The 17,210-nt window shown below is 47.3% G+C and overlaps 2 protein-coding genes across 2 annotated transcripts in view; both read right to left on the bottom strand.

Annotated features, from left to right (window-relative positions):
- Nucleotides 1–17,210, bottom strand: part of LOC142759129 (UBX domain-containing protein 2A-like) — a 162,166-nt gene that overhangs the window by 64,571 nt on the left and 80,385 nt on the right. The window lies entirely within an intron of this gene.
- The window catches only part of LOC142758978 (uncharacterized), an 89,099-nt gene that overhangs the window by 37,379 nt on the left and 34,510 nt on the right, over nucleotides 1–17,210 (bottom strand). The window contains exon 3 of the mRNA XM_075860750.1: nucleotides 9,099–9,146. Within this exon, the coding sequence (XP_075716865.1) occupies nucleotides 9,099–9,146 (48 nt within the window). The remainder of the gene's footprint in view (nucleotides 1–9,098; nucleotides 9,147–17,210) is intronic.

Raw genomic sequence — 17,210 nt, 5'->3', positions numbered from 1 at the left:
GTGCAAGGCGGCTGGGTAAGGTGTGCATGCAGTAATTTAATAATACCACCATATAGTAACTGAATAATACCACAATACACTGACTGACTAATACCTCCATACAGTGACTATATAATACTACCATGCAGTAACTGAATAATACCACCATACACTGACTGAATAATACCTCCATACAGTGACTAAATAATACCACCATACAGTGACTAAATAATACCACCATACAGTGACTGAATAATACCACCATACAGTAACTGAATAATAACACCATACACTGACTGAATAATACCTCCATACAGTGACTATATAATACTACCAAGCAGTAACTGAATAATACCACCATTCACTGACTGAATAATACCTCCATACAGTGACTAAATAATACCACCATACAGTGACTAAATAATACCACCATACAGTGACTGAATAATACCACCATACAGTGACTGAATAATACCACCATACAGTAACTGAATAATACCACCATACACTGACTGAATAATACCTCCATACAGTGACTATAAAATACTACCATGCAGTAACTGAATAATACCACCATTCACTGACTGAATAATACCTCCATACAGTGACTAAATAATACCACCATACAGTGACTAAATAATACCACCATACAGTGACTGAATAATACCACCATACAGTAACTGAATAATACCACCATACGCTGACTGAATAATAGCTGCAGACACTGACAGAATAATACCATAATACACTAAGGCCTCATTCACACGACAGGGTTCGGCCGATTTTCCCGGCCGGTTTGCATCCGGTTTGCATCCGTTCCGGGCCGAGTTGCCGTTTTTACCGGCCGATTTGGACCCGATTTGCATCCGTTTTTTTCCCTGTCCGTTTTAAAATCGGATGAATTTCATTTCAATTTTTTGCCACACACAGCCCTTTGTAGATAATGCCACAGCCCCCCTGGTAGGTAATGCCACCCAGCCCCCTGTAGGTAATGACACACAGCCCCCTGTTGGTGATGCCACACAGCCCCCTGTAGGTCATGCCACACAGCCCCCTGTAGGTGATGCCACACAGCCCCCTGTAGGTGATGCCACCAAGTCCCCTGTAGGTGATGCCACCAAGTCCCCTGTAGGTGATGCCACCAAGTCCCCTGTAGGTGATGCCACCCAGTCCCCTGTAGGCGATGCCACACAGCCCCTTGCAGGCGATGCCACCCTGCACCCTGTAGGCGATGCCACCCTGCCCCCTGTAGGTGATGCCACCCAGCCCCCTGCAGGCGATGCCACCCAGCCTCCTGTAGGCGATGCCACCCTGCCCCCTGTAGGTGATGCCACCCAGCCCCCTGTAGGTGATGCCACCCAGCCTCCTGTAGGTGATGTCACCCAGCCCCCTGTAGGTGATGCCACCCAGCCCCCTGTAGGTGGTGCCACCAAGCCCCCTGTAGGTGGTGCCACCAAGCCCCCTGTAGGTGATGCCACCAAGTCCCCTGTAGGTGATGCCACACAGCCCCCTGTAGGTTGCACCCATCCCCCCCTTCCAGGAGAAGTCACTGACTTCAAAGTCCATATATGGACAGTGGAGTCACTGACTTCCCCTGGAGAGGAATTCCCTGCCACAGGTCGGGAATTCCGCTTCAGAAGTGAGTGACGTCACTGTCCATATATGGACAGTGTAGTCACTCACTTCTCCTGTAGCGGAATCCCCGGCCATAGAGTCGGGGATTCCGCTGCAGAAGTGAGTGACATCACTGTGTCCATATATGGACAGTGTAGTCACTCACTTCTCCTGTAGCGGAATCCCCGGCCATAGAGTCGGGGATTCAGCTGCAGAAGTGAGTGACATCGCTGTGTCCATATATGGACAGTGTAGTCACTTACTTCTTCTGTAGAGGCATCCCCGGCCATAGAGTCGGGGGATTCCGCTGCAGAAGTGAGTGACTTCGCTGTGTCCATATATGGACAGTGTAGTCACGCACTTCTCCTGTAGCGGAATCCCCAATCCCCGGTCGGGGATTGGGGATTTCGACTCCTACAGGGAGCAAAAAAAGACCCTCCTCCTCCTCCTCACATGCACTCTGCACTGTGAGGAGGAGGAGAGAGAGTGCGCGAGCGACAGTAGACCCGGCCATCACTCAGGACATATTCCGGTGATGGCCGTGTATTACCCGGCCCCATAGACTTCTATGGGAGCCGGGCGGCCGGGTACCCAGCCGAAAATAGGGCATTTCCCATTTTTTGACGGCCGGTTCTCCCGGCCATCAAAAAATTGGTCGTGTGAATAGCCCCATTAGGGGTCTATTGTTCCTAATGCAGCCGGGTGCCGGCCGATTTATTAACGGCCGGCACCCGGCCGGGAAACCCTGTCGTGTGAATTCTGCCTAACTCAATAATACCTCCATACAGTGACTGAATAATACCACCATAGAGTGACTGAATAACACCACCATTCAGTGACTGAATAATACCACCATACAGTGACTGAATAATACCACCATACAGTGACTAAATAATACCTCCATACAGTGACTAAATAATACCTCCATACAGTGACTGAATAATACCACCATACACTGACTGAATAATACCACCATACAGTGACTGAATAATAGCTCCAAACAGTAACTGAATAATAACTCCATACAGTAACTGAATAATACCACCATACAGTGACTGTATAGTAGCTCCATACAGTCATTGAATAATACCTCCATACAGTCAATGAATAATACCTCCATACAGTATTTGAATAATACCTCCATACAGTGACTGAATACCACCATACAGTGACTAAATAATACCACCGTACAGTGACTAAATAATACCACCATACAGTTACTGAATAATACCACCATACAGTGACTGAATAATACCACCATACAGTGACTGAATAATTACACCGTACAGTGACTAAATAATACCACCATAGAGTGACTTAATAATACCACCATGTAGTGACTGAATAATACCACCATGTAGTGACTGAATAATACCACCATGCTGGATCTATTGCACTAAGAATACCAGTGGTGCCCTGCAGACGCCATTGACTTTTAATGGGTCAGCTGGGCTCCGCAGAAGTGTACCTTATTTTGACAGGAAAAATATAATCCTTTTTGTTCTACAGACTTACGGTATTTCCTCATGGGTAATCCAAAAAGGATCATCTTCATATCCTGATGGCCTGGAAGAGAAAATACAAATCCATTTAGAATAACAAAACTGAAACCTACCAAAAAAATCATCTATCATATTTGGCAAGGATGTGGTGTCCGAGGCACAGTTAGCTTTGCCCACAGCCCGACCTGCAAGAAGCCTGTGAGGAAGGAGATGTGAGTGCTCAGTCTATCTGTTGTTTGTGCCTCCATTTGTCTGTGAGTCTGAGTGTTTGTGTGTGTATAAATTCCAGTATGTGGGTATGTGTGTGTGTGTGTGTGTGTGTGTGTGTGTGTGTGTGTGCCTAAGTGCCTATATATGTATCTGTATAGTGGCGTAGCTATAGAGATCGCATCGGTCGCAGCTGCGACCGGGCCCCCAAGCCTGTGGAGCCCGCAGGGCCCCGTTGCCACCCAGTGCTGACCGCTCTTCCAACTGTATTTGCGTCCTCAGGACGCAAATACAGTTCAGTGCAATGCTGGAGTCCTGCTCCAGTATTCACTGTGCCGCGAGCGGCTCGGCGCAGGCAGGCGCGATGTAGTGAGTCACTCACAGCACAGACCGGAGGAGAAGGATTCTCCACCCATCGTGGGAATGGGGATAGGTAAGTAATTATGTTATTATTTTTCTATTAGGTATGTACATATGGGGGCATTATACTGGGTATGGGAGGGGGGCTCATATGGTAGCTGCTGAGGGGGCATCATACTATATGGGGGGCATTATACTGTATGGAACAGCTATGGGGGGCATTATAATCTATGGGGCAGCTATATGGGGCATTATACTGTATGGGGGCATTATACTGTATAGGACAGCTGAGGGGGCATTATACTGTATGGGGGGCATTATACTGTATGGGACTTCTAAGGGGGTATTATAATGTATGGGGGGCATTATACTGTATAGGACAGCTAAAGGTGGCATTTTACTGTATGTGGGCATTATTTTGTATGTGGCAGCTATAGAGGGCATTATACTGTATGGGGAGCATTATACTGTGTGGGGCAGCTATAGGATGCATTATACTGTATTGGGGCATTGTACTGTATAAGACAGCTAAGGGGGGCATTATACTGTGTGGGGCATTATACTGTATAGGACAGCTAAGGGGGGCATTATACTGTATGTGGCAGCTATGGAGGGCATTCTACTGTATGGGGAGCATTATACTGTATGGGGCAGCTATAGGGGGCATTATACTGTATGGGGGCATTATACTGTATGTGGCAGTAATGGAGGGCATAATACTGTATGGGGGCATTATACTGTATAGGACAGCTAAGGGGGGAATTATACTGTATGGGGCATTATATTGTATGGGACTGCTATGGGGGGCATTATACTGTACTGTGCAGATATAGGGGCATTATACTGTATAGGGCATTATACTGTATGTGGCAGCTATGTAGGGCACTATAGTGTATGGGGGAATTATACTGAATGGGGCAGCTATAGGGGCAATATACTGTACGAAGCAGCTATAGGGGGCATTATACTGTATGGGGGCATTATACTGTATGTGGCAGCAATGGAGGGCATTATACTGTATGGGGGCATTATACTGTATAGGACAGCTAAGGGGCATTTTACTATATGGAGGGCATTATACTGTATGGGATAGCTATTGGGGGCTTTATACTGTATGGGGCAGCTATAAGGGGGCTTAAAATACTGTATGGGGGCAATATACTGTATGTGGCAGCTATGGTGGGCATTATACTGTATGGGGGCACTATACTGTATGGGGGCATTATACTGTATGGGACAGCTATGGGGGCTTTATACTGTATGTGGCAGCAATGGGGGGCATGATACTGTATGGGACAGCTATGGGGCATTATACTATATTGGACATTATAGTGCATGGGGCAGCTATGGGTGTCATTATACTGTATGGGGGCATTATACTGTATGTGGCGGCAATAGGGGGCATTATACTGTATGGGGCATTATATTGTATGGAGTGCATTATACTCTATGGGGGCATTATATTGTATGGGGCAGCTATGGGTCGCAATATACTGTGGGGGCAGCCATGGGGGGTATGATACTGTGGAGGTAGCTATGGGGGGCATTATACTGAGTGGTGGCATCTATGGGGCATTACACTGTGTGGGCGGCTATGGGGGCATTATGCTGTGTGTGGGCAGTTATGGGGGCATTATACCGTGTAGGGGCAGCTATGGGGCATTATACTGTGGGGTCAGCTATGGGAGGCATTATACTGTGGAGGCATTCATGGGGTCTGTCGTGCAAGGCGGCTGGGTAAGGTGTGCATGCAGTAATTAAATAATACCACCATATAGTAGCTGAATAATACCACCATACACTGACTGAATAATACCTCCATACAGTGACTATATAATACTACCATGCAGTAACTGAATAATACCACCATACACTGACTGAATAATACCTCCATACAGTGACTAAATAATACCACCATACAGTGACTAAATAATACCACCATACAGTGACTGAATAATACCACCATACAGTAATTGAATAATACCACCATACACTGACTGAATAATACCTCCATACAGTGACTATATAATACTACCATGCAGTAACTGAATAATACCACCATTCACTGACTGAATAATACCTCCATACAGTGACTAAATAATACCACCATACAGTGACTAAATAATACCACCATACAGTGACTGAATAATACCACCATACAGTAACTGAATAATACCACCATACACTGACTGAATAATACCTCCATACAGTGACTATATAATACTACCATGCAGTAACTGAATAATACCACCATTCACTGACTGAATAATACCTCCATACAGTGACTAAATAATACCACCATACAGTGACTAAATAATACCACCATACAGTGACTGAATAATACCACTATACAGTAACTGAATAATACCACCATACACTGACTGAATAATAGCTGCAGACACTGACAGAATAATACCACCATACACTAAGGCCTCATTCACACGACAGGGTCCGAGTGTCGGCCGGGAAAATCGGCCGTTTTTGGCCGATTTTCCCGGCCGGTTTGCATCCGGTTTGCATCCGTTCCGGGCCGAGTTGCCGTTTTTACCGGCCGATATGGACCCGATTTGCATCCGTTTTTTTCCCTGTCCGTTTTAAAATCGGATGAATTTTATTTACATTTTTTGCCACACACAGCCCTTTGTAGATAATGCCACAGCCCCCCTGATAGATAAATGCCACCCAGCCCCCTGTAGGTAATGCCACACAGCCCCCTGTAGGTAATGCCACACAGCCCCCTGTAGGTAATGCCACACAGCCCCCGGTTGGTGATGCCACACAGCCCCCTGTTGGTGATGCCACACAGCCCTCTGTAGGTGATGCCACACAGCCCGCTGTAGGTGATGCCACACAGCCCCCTGTAGGTATTGCCACCAAGTCCCCTGTAGGTGATGCCACCAAGTCCCCTGTAGGTGATGACACCAAGTCCCCTGTAGGTGATGCCACCAAGTCCCCTGTAGGTGATGCCACCAAGTCCCCTGTAGGTGATGCCACCCAGCCCCCTGTAGGTGATGCCACCCAGCCCCCTGTAGGCAATGCCACACAGCCACCTGTAGGCGATGCCACCCTGCCCTCTGCAGGCGATGCCACACAGCCCTATGCAGGCGATGCCACACAGACCCTTGCAGGCGATGCCACCCTGCCCCCTGTAGGTGATGCCACCCTGCCCCCTGTAGGTGATGCCACACAGCCCACTTTAGGCGATGCCACCCAGCCCCCTGCAGGCGATGCCACCCTGCCTCCTGTAGGCGATGCCACCCTGCCCCCTGTAGGCGATGACACCCAGCCCCCTGTAGGCGATGCCACCCAGCCCCCTGTAGGGGATGCCACCCAGCCCCCTGTAGGTGATGCCACCCAGCCCCCTGTAGGTGGTGCCACCAGGCCCCCTGTAGGTGGTGCCACCAAGCCTCCTGTAGGTGATGCCACCAAGTCCCATGTAGGTGATGCCACACAGCCCCCTGTAGGTTGCACCCATCCCCCCCTTCCAGGAGAAGTCACTGACTTCAATGTCCATATATGGACAGTGGAGTCACTGACTTCTCCTGGAGAGGAATTCCCTGCCACAGGTCGGGAATTCTGCTTCAGAAGTGAGAGACGTCACTGTCCATCTATGGACAGTGTAGTCACTCACTTCTCCTGTAGCGGAATCCCCGGCCATAGAGTCGGGGATTCCGCTGCAGAAGTGAGTGACATCGCTGTGTCCATATATGGACAGTGTAGTCACTCACTTCTCCTGTAGCGGAATCCCTGGCCATAGAGTCGGGGATTCCGCTGCAGAAGTGAGTGACATCGCTGTGTCCATATATGGACAGTGTAGTCACTCACTTCTCCTGTAGCGGAATCCCCGGCCATAGAGTCGGGGATTCAGCTGCAGAAGTGAGTGACATCGCTGTGTCCATATATGGACAGTGTAGTTACTTACTTCTCCTGTAGCGGCATCCCCGGCCATAGAGTCGGGGATTCCGCTGCAGAATTGAGTGACATCGCTGTGTCCATATATGGACAGTGTAGTCACTTACTTCTCTTGTAGCGGCATCCCCGACCATAGAGTCGGGGGATTCCGCTGCAGAAGTGAGTGACTTCGCTGTGTCCATATATGGACAGTGTAGTCACGCACTTCTCCTGTAGCGGAACCCCCAATCCCCGGTCGGGGATTGGGGATTTCGACTCCTACAGGGTGCAAAAAAAGACCCTCCTCCTCCTCACATGCACACTGCACTGTGTGGAGGAGGAGAGAGAGTGCGCGAGCGACGGTAGACCCGGCCATCACTCAGGACATATTCCGGTGATGGGCGTGTATTACCCGGCCCCATAGACTTCTATGGGAGCCGGGCGGCCGGGTACCCGGCCGAAAATAGGGCATGCCCCATCTTTTGACGGCCGGTTTTGCCGGCCGTCAAAAAATTGGTCGTGTAAATAGCCCCATTAGGGTTCTATTGTTCCTAATGCAGCCGGGTGCCGGCCGATTTATGAACGGCCGGCACCCGGCCGGGAAACCCTGTCGTGTGAATTCCGCCTAACTGAATAATACCTCCATACAGTGACTGAATAATACCACCATAGAGTGACTGAATAATACCACCATTCAGTGACTGAATAATACCTCCATACAGTGACTGAATAATACCACCATACACTGACTGAATAATACCACCATACAGTGACTGAATAATAGCTCCAAACAGTAAATGAATAATAACTCCATACAGTAACTGAATAATACCACCATACAGTGACTGTATAGTAGCTCCATACAGTCAATGAATAATACCTCCATACAGCCAATGAATAATACCTCCATACAGTATTTGAATAATACCTCCATACAGTGACTGAATACCACCATTCACTGACTGAATAATACCACCATACAGTGACTAAATAATACCACCATACAGTGACTAAATAATACCACCATACAGTTACTGAATAATACCACCATACACTGACTGAATAATACCACCATACAGTGACTAAATAATACCACCATACAGTTACTGAATAATACCACCATACAGTGACTGAATAATACCACCATACAGTGACTGAATAATACCACCATACAGTGACTGAATAATACCACCATACAGTGACTGAATAATACCACCGTACAGTGACTAAATAATACCACCATACAGTGACTGAATAATACCACCATACAGTGACTGAATAATACCACCATACAGTGACTGAATAATACCACCGTACAGTGACTAAATAATACCACCATAGAGTGACTTAATAATACCACCATGCAGTGACTGAATAATACCACCATGTAGTGACTGAATAATACCACCATGCTGGATCTATTGCACTAAGAATACCACTGGTGCCCTGCAGACGCCATTGACTTTTAATGGGTCAGGTGGGCTCCGCCGAAGTGTCTGTCATTTTGACAGGAAAAATATAATCCTTTTTGTTGTACAGACTTACATTTCCTCAATGGTAATCCAAAAAGGATAATCTCCAAATTCTGATGGCCTGGAAGAGAAAATACAAATCCAGTTAGAATAACAAAACTGAAACCTACCAAAAAAATCATCTATCATATTTGGCAAGGATGTGGTGTCCGAGGCACAGTTAGCTCTGCCCACAGCCCGACCTGCAAGAAGCCTGTGAGGAAAGAGATGTGAGTGCTCAGTCTGTCTGTTGTTTGTGCCTCCATTTGTCTGTGAGTCTGAGTGTTTGTGTGTGTATAAATTCCAGTATGTGGGTATGTGTGTGTGTGTGTGTGTGTGTGTGTGTGTGTCTAAGTGCCTATATATGTATCTGTATAGTGGCGTAGCTATAGAGATCGCATCGGGCGCAGCTGCGACCGGGCCTCCAAGCCTGTGGAGCCCGCAGGGCCCCGTTGCCACCCAGTGCTGACCGCTCTTCCAACTGTATTTGCGTCCTCAGGACGCAAATACAGTTCAGTGCAATGCTGGAGTCCTGCTCCAGTATTCACTGTGCCGCGAGCGGCTCGGCGCAGGCAGGCGCGATGTAGTGAGTCACTCACAGCACAGACCGGAGGAGAAGGATTCTCCACCCATCGTGGGAATGGGGATAGGTCAGTTATTATGTTTTTTTCTATTAGGTATGTACATATGGGGGCATTATACTTGGTATGGGAGGGGGGCTCATATGGTAGCTGCTGAGGGGGCATCATACTATATGGGGGGCATTATACTGTATGGAACAGCTATGGGGGGCATTATAATCTATGGGGCAGCTATATGGGGCATTATACTGTATGGGGGCATTATACTGTATAGGACAGCTGAGGGGGCATTATACTGTATGGGGGGCATTATACTGTATGGGACTTCTAAGGGGGTATTATAATGTATGGGGGGCATTATACTGTATAGGACAGCTAAAGGTGGCATTTTACTGTATGTGGGCATTATTTTGTATGTGGCAGCTATAGAGGGCATTATACTGTATGGGGAGCATTATACTGTGTGGGGCAGCTATAGGATGCATTATACTGTATGGGGGCATTGTACTGTATAGGACAGCTAAGGGGGGCATTATACTGTGTGGGGCATTATACTGTATAGGACAGCTAAGGGGGGCATTATACTGTATGGGGGCATTATACTGTATAGGACAGCTAAGGGGGCATTATACTGTATGTGGCAGCTATGGAGGGCATTCTACTGTATGGGGAGCATTATACTAAATGGGGCAGCTATAGGGGGCATTATACTGTATGGGGGCATTATACTGTATGTGGCAGTAATGTAGGGCATAATACTGTATGGGGGCATTATACTGTATAGGACAGCTAAGGGGGGAATTATACTGTATGGGGCATTATATTGTATGGGACAGCTATGGGGGGCATTATACTGTACTGTGCAGATATAGGGGGCATTATACTGTATAGGGCATTATACTGTATGTGGCAGCTATGTAGGGCACTATAGTGTATGGGGGAATTATACTGAATGGGGCAGCTATAGGGGGCATTATACCGTATGGGGGCAATATACTGTACGGAGCAGCTATAGGGGGCATTATACTGTATGGGGGCATTATACTGTATGTGGCAGCAATGGAGGGCATTATACTGTATGGGGGCATTATACTGCATAGGACAGCTAAGGGGGCATTTTACTATATGGAGGGCATTATACTGTATGGGATAGCTATTGGGGGCATTATACTGTATGGGGCATTAATAAGGGGGCTTAAAATACTGTATGGGGGCAATATACTGTATGTGGCAGCTATGGTGGGCATTATACTGTATGGGGGCACTATACTGTATGGGGGCATTATACTGTATGGGACAGCTATGGGGGCTTTATACTGTATGTGGCAGCAATGGGGGGCATGATACTGTATGGGACAGCTATGGGGCATTATACTATATTGGACATTATAGTGCATAGGGCAGCTATGGGTGTCATTATACTGTATGGGGGCATTATACTGTATGTGGCGGCAATAGGGGGCTTTATACTGTATAGGGCATTATATTGTATGGAGTGCATTATACTCTATGGGGGGCATTATATTGTATGGGGCAGCTATGGGTCGCAATATACTGTGGGGGCAGCCATGGGGGGGCATGATACTGTGGAGGCAGCTATGGGGAGCATTATACTGTGTGGTGGCATCTATGGGGCATTACACTGTGTGGGCAGCTATGGGGGCATTATGCTGTGTGTGGGCAGTTATGGGGGCATTATACCGTGTGGGGACAGCTATGGGGCATTATACTGTGGGGTCAGCTATGGGAGGCATTATACTGTGGAGGCATTCATGGGGTCTGTCGTGCAAGGCGGCTGGGTAAGGTGTGCGCAGGGGTCTGGTGCTGTTAGGAAGGAGTAGGGGGTCCAAGCTGAATTTTTGCTCCAGGGCCCTTTAGCTACGCCCCTGTATCTGTAAGTGTATATATTTCTGTGTGTGCATCTACTACATTATCTGTGTTCAGATTTATGACTGTGTGTTATCTGTGGTGTTACATAGGACTGCAGGTGATATCTACTACATTATCTGTACTCAGAGAGTTATCACTGTGTGTTATCTGTGGTGTTACATAGGACTGCAGGTGACATCTACTACATTATCTGTACTAAGAGTTATCATAGTGTGTTATATGTGGTGTTACATAGGACTGCAGGTGACACTACTACATTATCTGTACTCAGAAAGTTATCACTGTGTTAACTGTGGTGTTACATAGGACTGCATGTAACATCTACATTATCTGTACTCAGAGTTATCACTGGGTGTAGAGCTGGTTGATTTTTCCCAAAAAATAAAATCTAGATTTTTGTCAATCATTTTTGATTTGATTCAAGATTTTCTTATTTTTAGGAGTAATTAAGGAATTACTGTGCATGCAATTCCCATATCTCAAAAAAAATACCAGGACACAATTCTTTACATTAGAGTTATCCAATAATATATATTGATTATCAGGATTGTCCCTCAGCTGCTACGTGTGATCATGCTCACTTATAAAAGGCACAATGCTGATAATCATCATATATATATATATATTTGGCTCAGAGAATAAGAAGAGCAACTATGAGTGCAGAGGAACGCCAGGAACAACGAGAAACCACTTCCCAAAACAAGGCGTTAAGAAGGCAAAACCCTGAAGTAAGACGACCCTGTAATGAAGAACGTCGTTCTCAAAGAGCACAATTATAAATACTTATCATTCCTTTTACTAGCAAACCCGTGTAACGAGCTTTCTATACTAGTATAATATGTCTCTCCTAGATAAACACACTTAAATAATGGAATCTATATATATATATATTCCCATAGATGATACCGTATTATCCTCCTTTATGTAGACATATTAGCACTCACCCCGGGATTACTCATATATCATCTACATGGAAGATTCCTATATCCAACACTAGAGAAATAGGCTCATTATTCAATAAGATAATTACCAGAAATACACCTCCGTCTCCTCAACTTTCTTCCTCCAACTGTTTAAGAAATAAAAAAAATACCAATATTACACATAATTGTTCTTGAAAGGAATATAAAATATACTATTGTTCTCTGTTATAATATACGAAACAGTCGATACAAGGAGGAGGAGTTTCTCATAGCAACCAATCAGCTTGCAGCTTTTATATATGGTATATTTTCCCTGGGCTTTGATTGCCTGATGGGAAAACGTGAGTGGTGATGTCAAAAGGGATCCTACATAAAAACAGGGTTGTGTCTAGAACATTTTTTCATAAAGCCTCCACACCCCAGGAGGCAAAAGCATTTTTCATTACTATCAATGCCTACTGCTTTCTGTGACTGAATAATACCCCCATACAGTGAATACCACCATACACTAACTGAATAATACCCCCACATCACCATACAGTTATGTCATTACAGTTTGATTCGTGGAGCCCCAAACTTTAAAACTACCACCCATCGAGGGACATCGGCTCTATCAAGTACAGCCGTCCTTATCAGGAACGTTGCATATGGTTTACTGTTTACTCAGGCACAGGGGCTCATCCATATGATCTACTGTGCCTGGTACTACAGCTCAAGGCATCTCCTTCCTGTAAGGCATAGCCATACTCATATGTACAGGGCCGTTTCTGTGCAGATTAGACCCCGGTCAGACCCACACAGATCAAACATTCTAAGAATAGGGGATCGAATGTTAAATTCCAGGTAGTGAAGGGGTAACTTCCTTTGTGGTCTAGGGTATTAACCCCTTTGCGCAGCACAACGTAATAGCACGTCGTGGGGCTGAAGGTGATGTATCGAGGGGGCTCACGCGCTGAGCCCACTCCATATGCTGTGGGTATCAGCTGTGTATTACAGTTGACACCCAGTACTAACGGCCAGGAACAGCGATCGCAATGTTCCTGGCCGTGTAAACCGTCAAATGCTGCGGTAAAAAAAAAAGTTTAAAGAGAGGGAGCGGCCCCGTCCGAGACCTCGTCTTCCTCCCACAACGCGATCGTAGGGTGCTGATGGTTGTAATGGCAGCCCAGGGCCCTAATAAAGGCCCCGAGGTCTGCTTTCACTCTGCCTCTGTTAAAGGGAATGTGACGCTAGAAAAAGATGTTGTTTTTTTTTAAGTTAAACAATTAGTGTATAGGTGATTAAACATTGTTCTAATTTTTTTAATTTTTTTCACGAGTCAGGAAATATTATAAATTTAATTCTAATTTATAATATTTCCCAGTGCTGGTCACTAGATGGAGCAATTCCCAAAATTGCAGCATTGCATGTGGTAAAGCAACCACATTGCTTTATGCTGCAAAATTTGAGAAAACTCACTCGCTCTAGTGAGCTCTCAGAATCCCCCCTCCTTTATCCTGGCTAGTGCCGAGAGAAACGAGGGGATTGAACGGTCAAACCTCCTACACTGTGTGTCGCCATTTTTTGAGCTAACACACAGTGTAGTAGGTTTACATACACTAGTAAACACACAGTAAAACACTTACATACACAGCATTATACTGTGTGGGGCAGCTATGAGATGCATTATACTGTATGGGGGCATTGTACTGTATAGGACAGCTAAGGGGGGCATTATACTGTGTGGGGCATTATACTGTATAGGACAGCTAAGGGGGGCATTATACTGTATGGGGGCATTATACTGTATAGGACAGCTAAGGGGGGCATTATACTGTATGTGGCAGCTATGGGGGCTTTATACTGTATGTGGCAGCAATGGGGGGCATGATACTGTATGGGACAGCTATGGGGCATTATACTATATTGGACATTATAGTGCATGGGACAGCTATGGGTGTCATTATACTGTATGGTGGCATTATACTGTATGTGGCGGCAATAGGGGGCATTATACTGTATGGGGCATTATATTGTATGGAGTGCATTATACTCTATGGGGGCATTATATTTTATGGGGCAGCTATGGGTCGCAATATACTGTGGGGCAGCCATGGGGGTATAATGCTGTGGAGGCAGCTATGGGGGGCATTATACTGAGTGGTGGCATCTATGGGGCATTACACTGTGTGGGCAGCTATGGGGCAATTATGCTGTGTGTGGGCAGTTATGGGGGCATTATACCATGTAGGGGCAGTTATGGGGCATTATACTGTGGGGTCAGCTATGGGAGGCATTATACTGTGGAGGCATTCATGGGGTCTGTCGTGCAAGGCGGCTGGGTAAGGTGTGCATGCAGTAATTGAATAATACCACCATATAGTAACTGAATAATACCACCATACACTGACTGAATAATACCTCCATACAGTGACTATATAATACTACCATGCAGTAACTGAATAATACCACCATACACTGACTGAATAATACCTCCATACAGTGACTAAATAATACCACCATACAGTGACTAAATAATACCACCATACAGTGACTGAATAATACCACCATACAGTAACTGAATAATAACACCATACACTGACTGAATAATAGCTGCAGACACTGACAGAATAATACCACCATACACTAAGGCCTCATTCACACGACAGGGTCCGAGTGTCGGCCGGGAAAATCGGCCGTTTTTGGCCGATTTTCCCGGCCGGTTTGCATCCGGTTTGCATCCGTTCCGGGCCGAGTTGCCGTTTTTACCGGCCGATTTGGACCCGATTTGCATCAGTTTTTTTCCCTGTCCGTTTTAAAATCGGATGAATTTAATTTCAATTTTTTGCCACACACAGCCCTTTGTAGATAATGCCACAGCCCCCCTGGTAGGTAATGCCACCCAGCCCCTTGTAGGTAATGCCACACAGCCCCCTGTTGGTGATGCCACACAGCCCCCTGTTGGTGATGCCACACAGCCCTCTGTAGGTCATGCCACACAGCCCCCTGTAGGTGATGCCACACAGCCCCCTGTAGGTAATGCCACCAAGTCCCCTGTAGGTGATGCCACCAAGTCCCCTGTAGGTGATGCCACCAAGTCCCCTGTAGGTGATGCCACCAAGTCCCCTGTAGGTGATGCCACCCAGCCCCCTGTAGGTGATGCCACCCAGCCCCTGTAGGTGATGCCACACAGCCCCCTGTAGGTGATGCCACCCAGCCACCTGTAGGCGATACCACACAGCCACCTGTAGGGGATGCCACACAGCCACCTGTAGGGGATGCCACACAGCCCCCTGCAGGCGATGCCACACAGCCCCCTGCAGGCGATGCCACACAGCCCCTTGCAGGCGATGCCACCCTGCCCCCTGTATGCGATGCCACCCTGTCCCCTGTAGGTGATGCCACCCAGCCACCTGCAGGCGATGCCACCCTGCCTCCTGTAGGTGATGCCACCCTGCCCCCTGTAGGCGATGCCACCCAGCCCCCTGTAGGCGATGCCACCCAGCCCCCTGTAGGCGATGCAACCCAGCCCCCTGTAGGTGGCGCCACCCAGCCCCCTGTAGGTGATGCCACCAAGCCCCCTGTAGGTGATGCCACCAAGTCCCCTGTAGGTGATGCCACACAGCCCATGTAGGTTGCACCCATCCCCCCCTTCCAGGAGAAGTCACTGACTTCAATGTCCATATATGGACAGTGGAGTCACTGACTTCTCCTGGAGAGGAATTCCCTGCCACAGGTCGGGAATTCCGCTTCAGAAGTGAGTGACGTCACTGTCCATATATGGACAGTGTAGTCACTCACTTCTCCTGTAGCGGAATCCCCGGCCATAGAGTCGGGGATTCCGCTGCAGAAGTGAGTGACATCGCTGTGTCCATATATGGACAGTGTAGTCACTCACTTCTCCTGTAGAGGAATCCCCGACCATAGAGTCGGGGATTCAGCTGCAGAAGTGAGTGACATTGTTGTGTCCATATATGGACAGTGTAGTCACTCACTTCTCCTGTAGTGGAATCCCCGGCCATAGAGTCGGGGATTCAGCTGCAGAAGTGAGTGACATCGCTGTGTCCATATATGGACAGTGTAGTCACTTACTTCTCCTGTAGCGGCATCCCCGGCCATAGAGTCGGGGATTCCGCTGCAGAAGTGAGTGACATCGCTGTGTCCATATATGGACAGTGTAGTCACTTACTTCTCCTGTAGCGGCATCCCCGGCCATAGAGTCGGGGGATTCCGCTGCAGAAGTGAGTGACTTCGCTGTGTCCATATATGGACAGTGTAGTCACGCACTTCTCCTGTAGCGGAATCCCCAATCCCCGGTCGGGGATTGGGGATTTCGACTCCTACAGGGAGCAAAAAAAGACCCTCCTCCTCCTCACATGCACTCTGCACTGTGAGGAGGAGGAGAGAGAGTGCGCGAGCGACGGTAGACTCGGCCATCACTCAGGACATATTCCGGTGATGGCCGTGTATTACCTGGCCCCATAGACTTCTATGGGAGCCGGGCGGCCGGGTACCCGGCCGAAAATAGGGAATGTCCCATTTTTTGACGGCCGGTTTTCCCGGCCGTCAAAAAATTGGTCGTGTAAATAGCCCCATTAGGGTTCTATTGTTCCTAATGCAGCTGGGTGCCGGCCGATTTATGAACGGCCGGCACCCGGCCGGGAAACCCTGTCGTGTGAATTCCGCCTAACTGAATAATACGTCCATACAGTGACTGAATAATACCTCCATAGAGTGACTGAATAATACCACCATACAGTGACTGAATAATAC

Source organism: Rhinoderma darwinii, chromosome 4 (genome assembly GCF_050947455.1).
Source record: "Rhinoderma darwinii isolate aRhiDar2 chromosome 4, aRhiDar2.hap1, whole genome shotgun sequence".
NCBI lineage: Eukaryota > Metazoa > Chordata > Amphibia > Anura > Rhinodermatidae > Rhinoderma > Rhinoderma darwinii.
The sequence above is the reverse complement of the archived record's forward strand: the minus strand, read 5'-3'. Positions and strand labels throughout refer to the sequence as shown.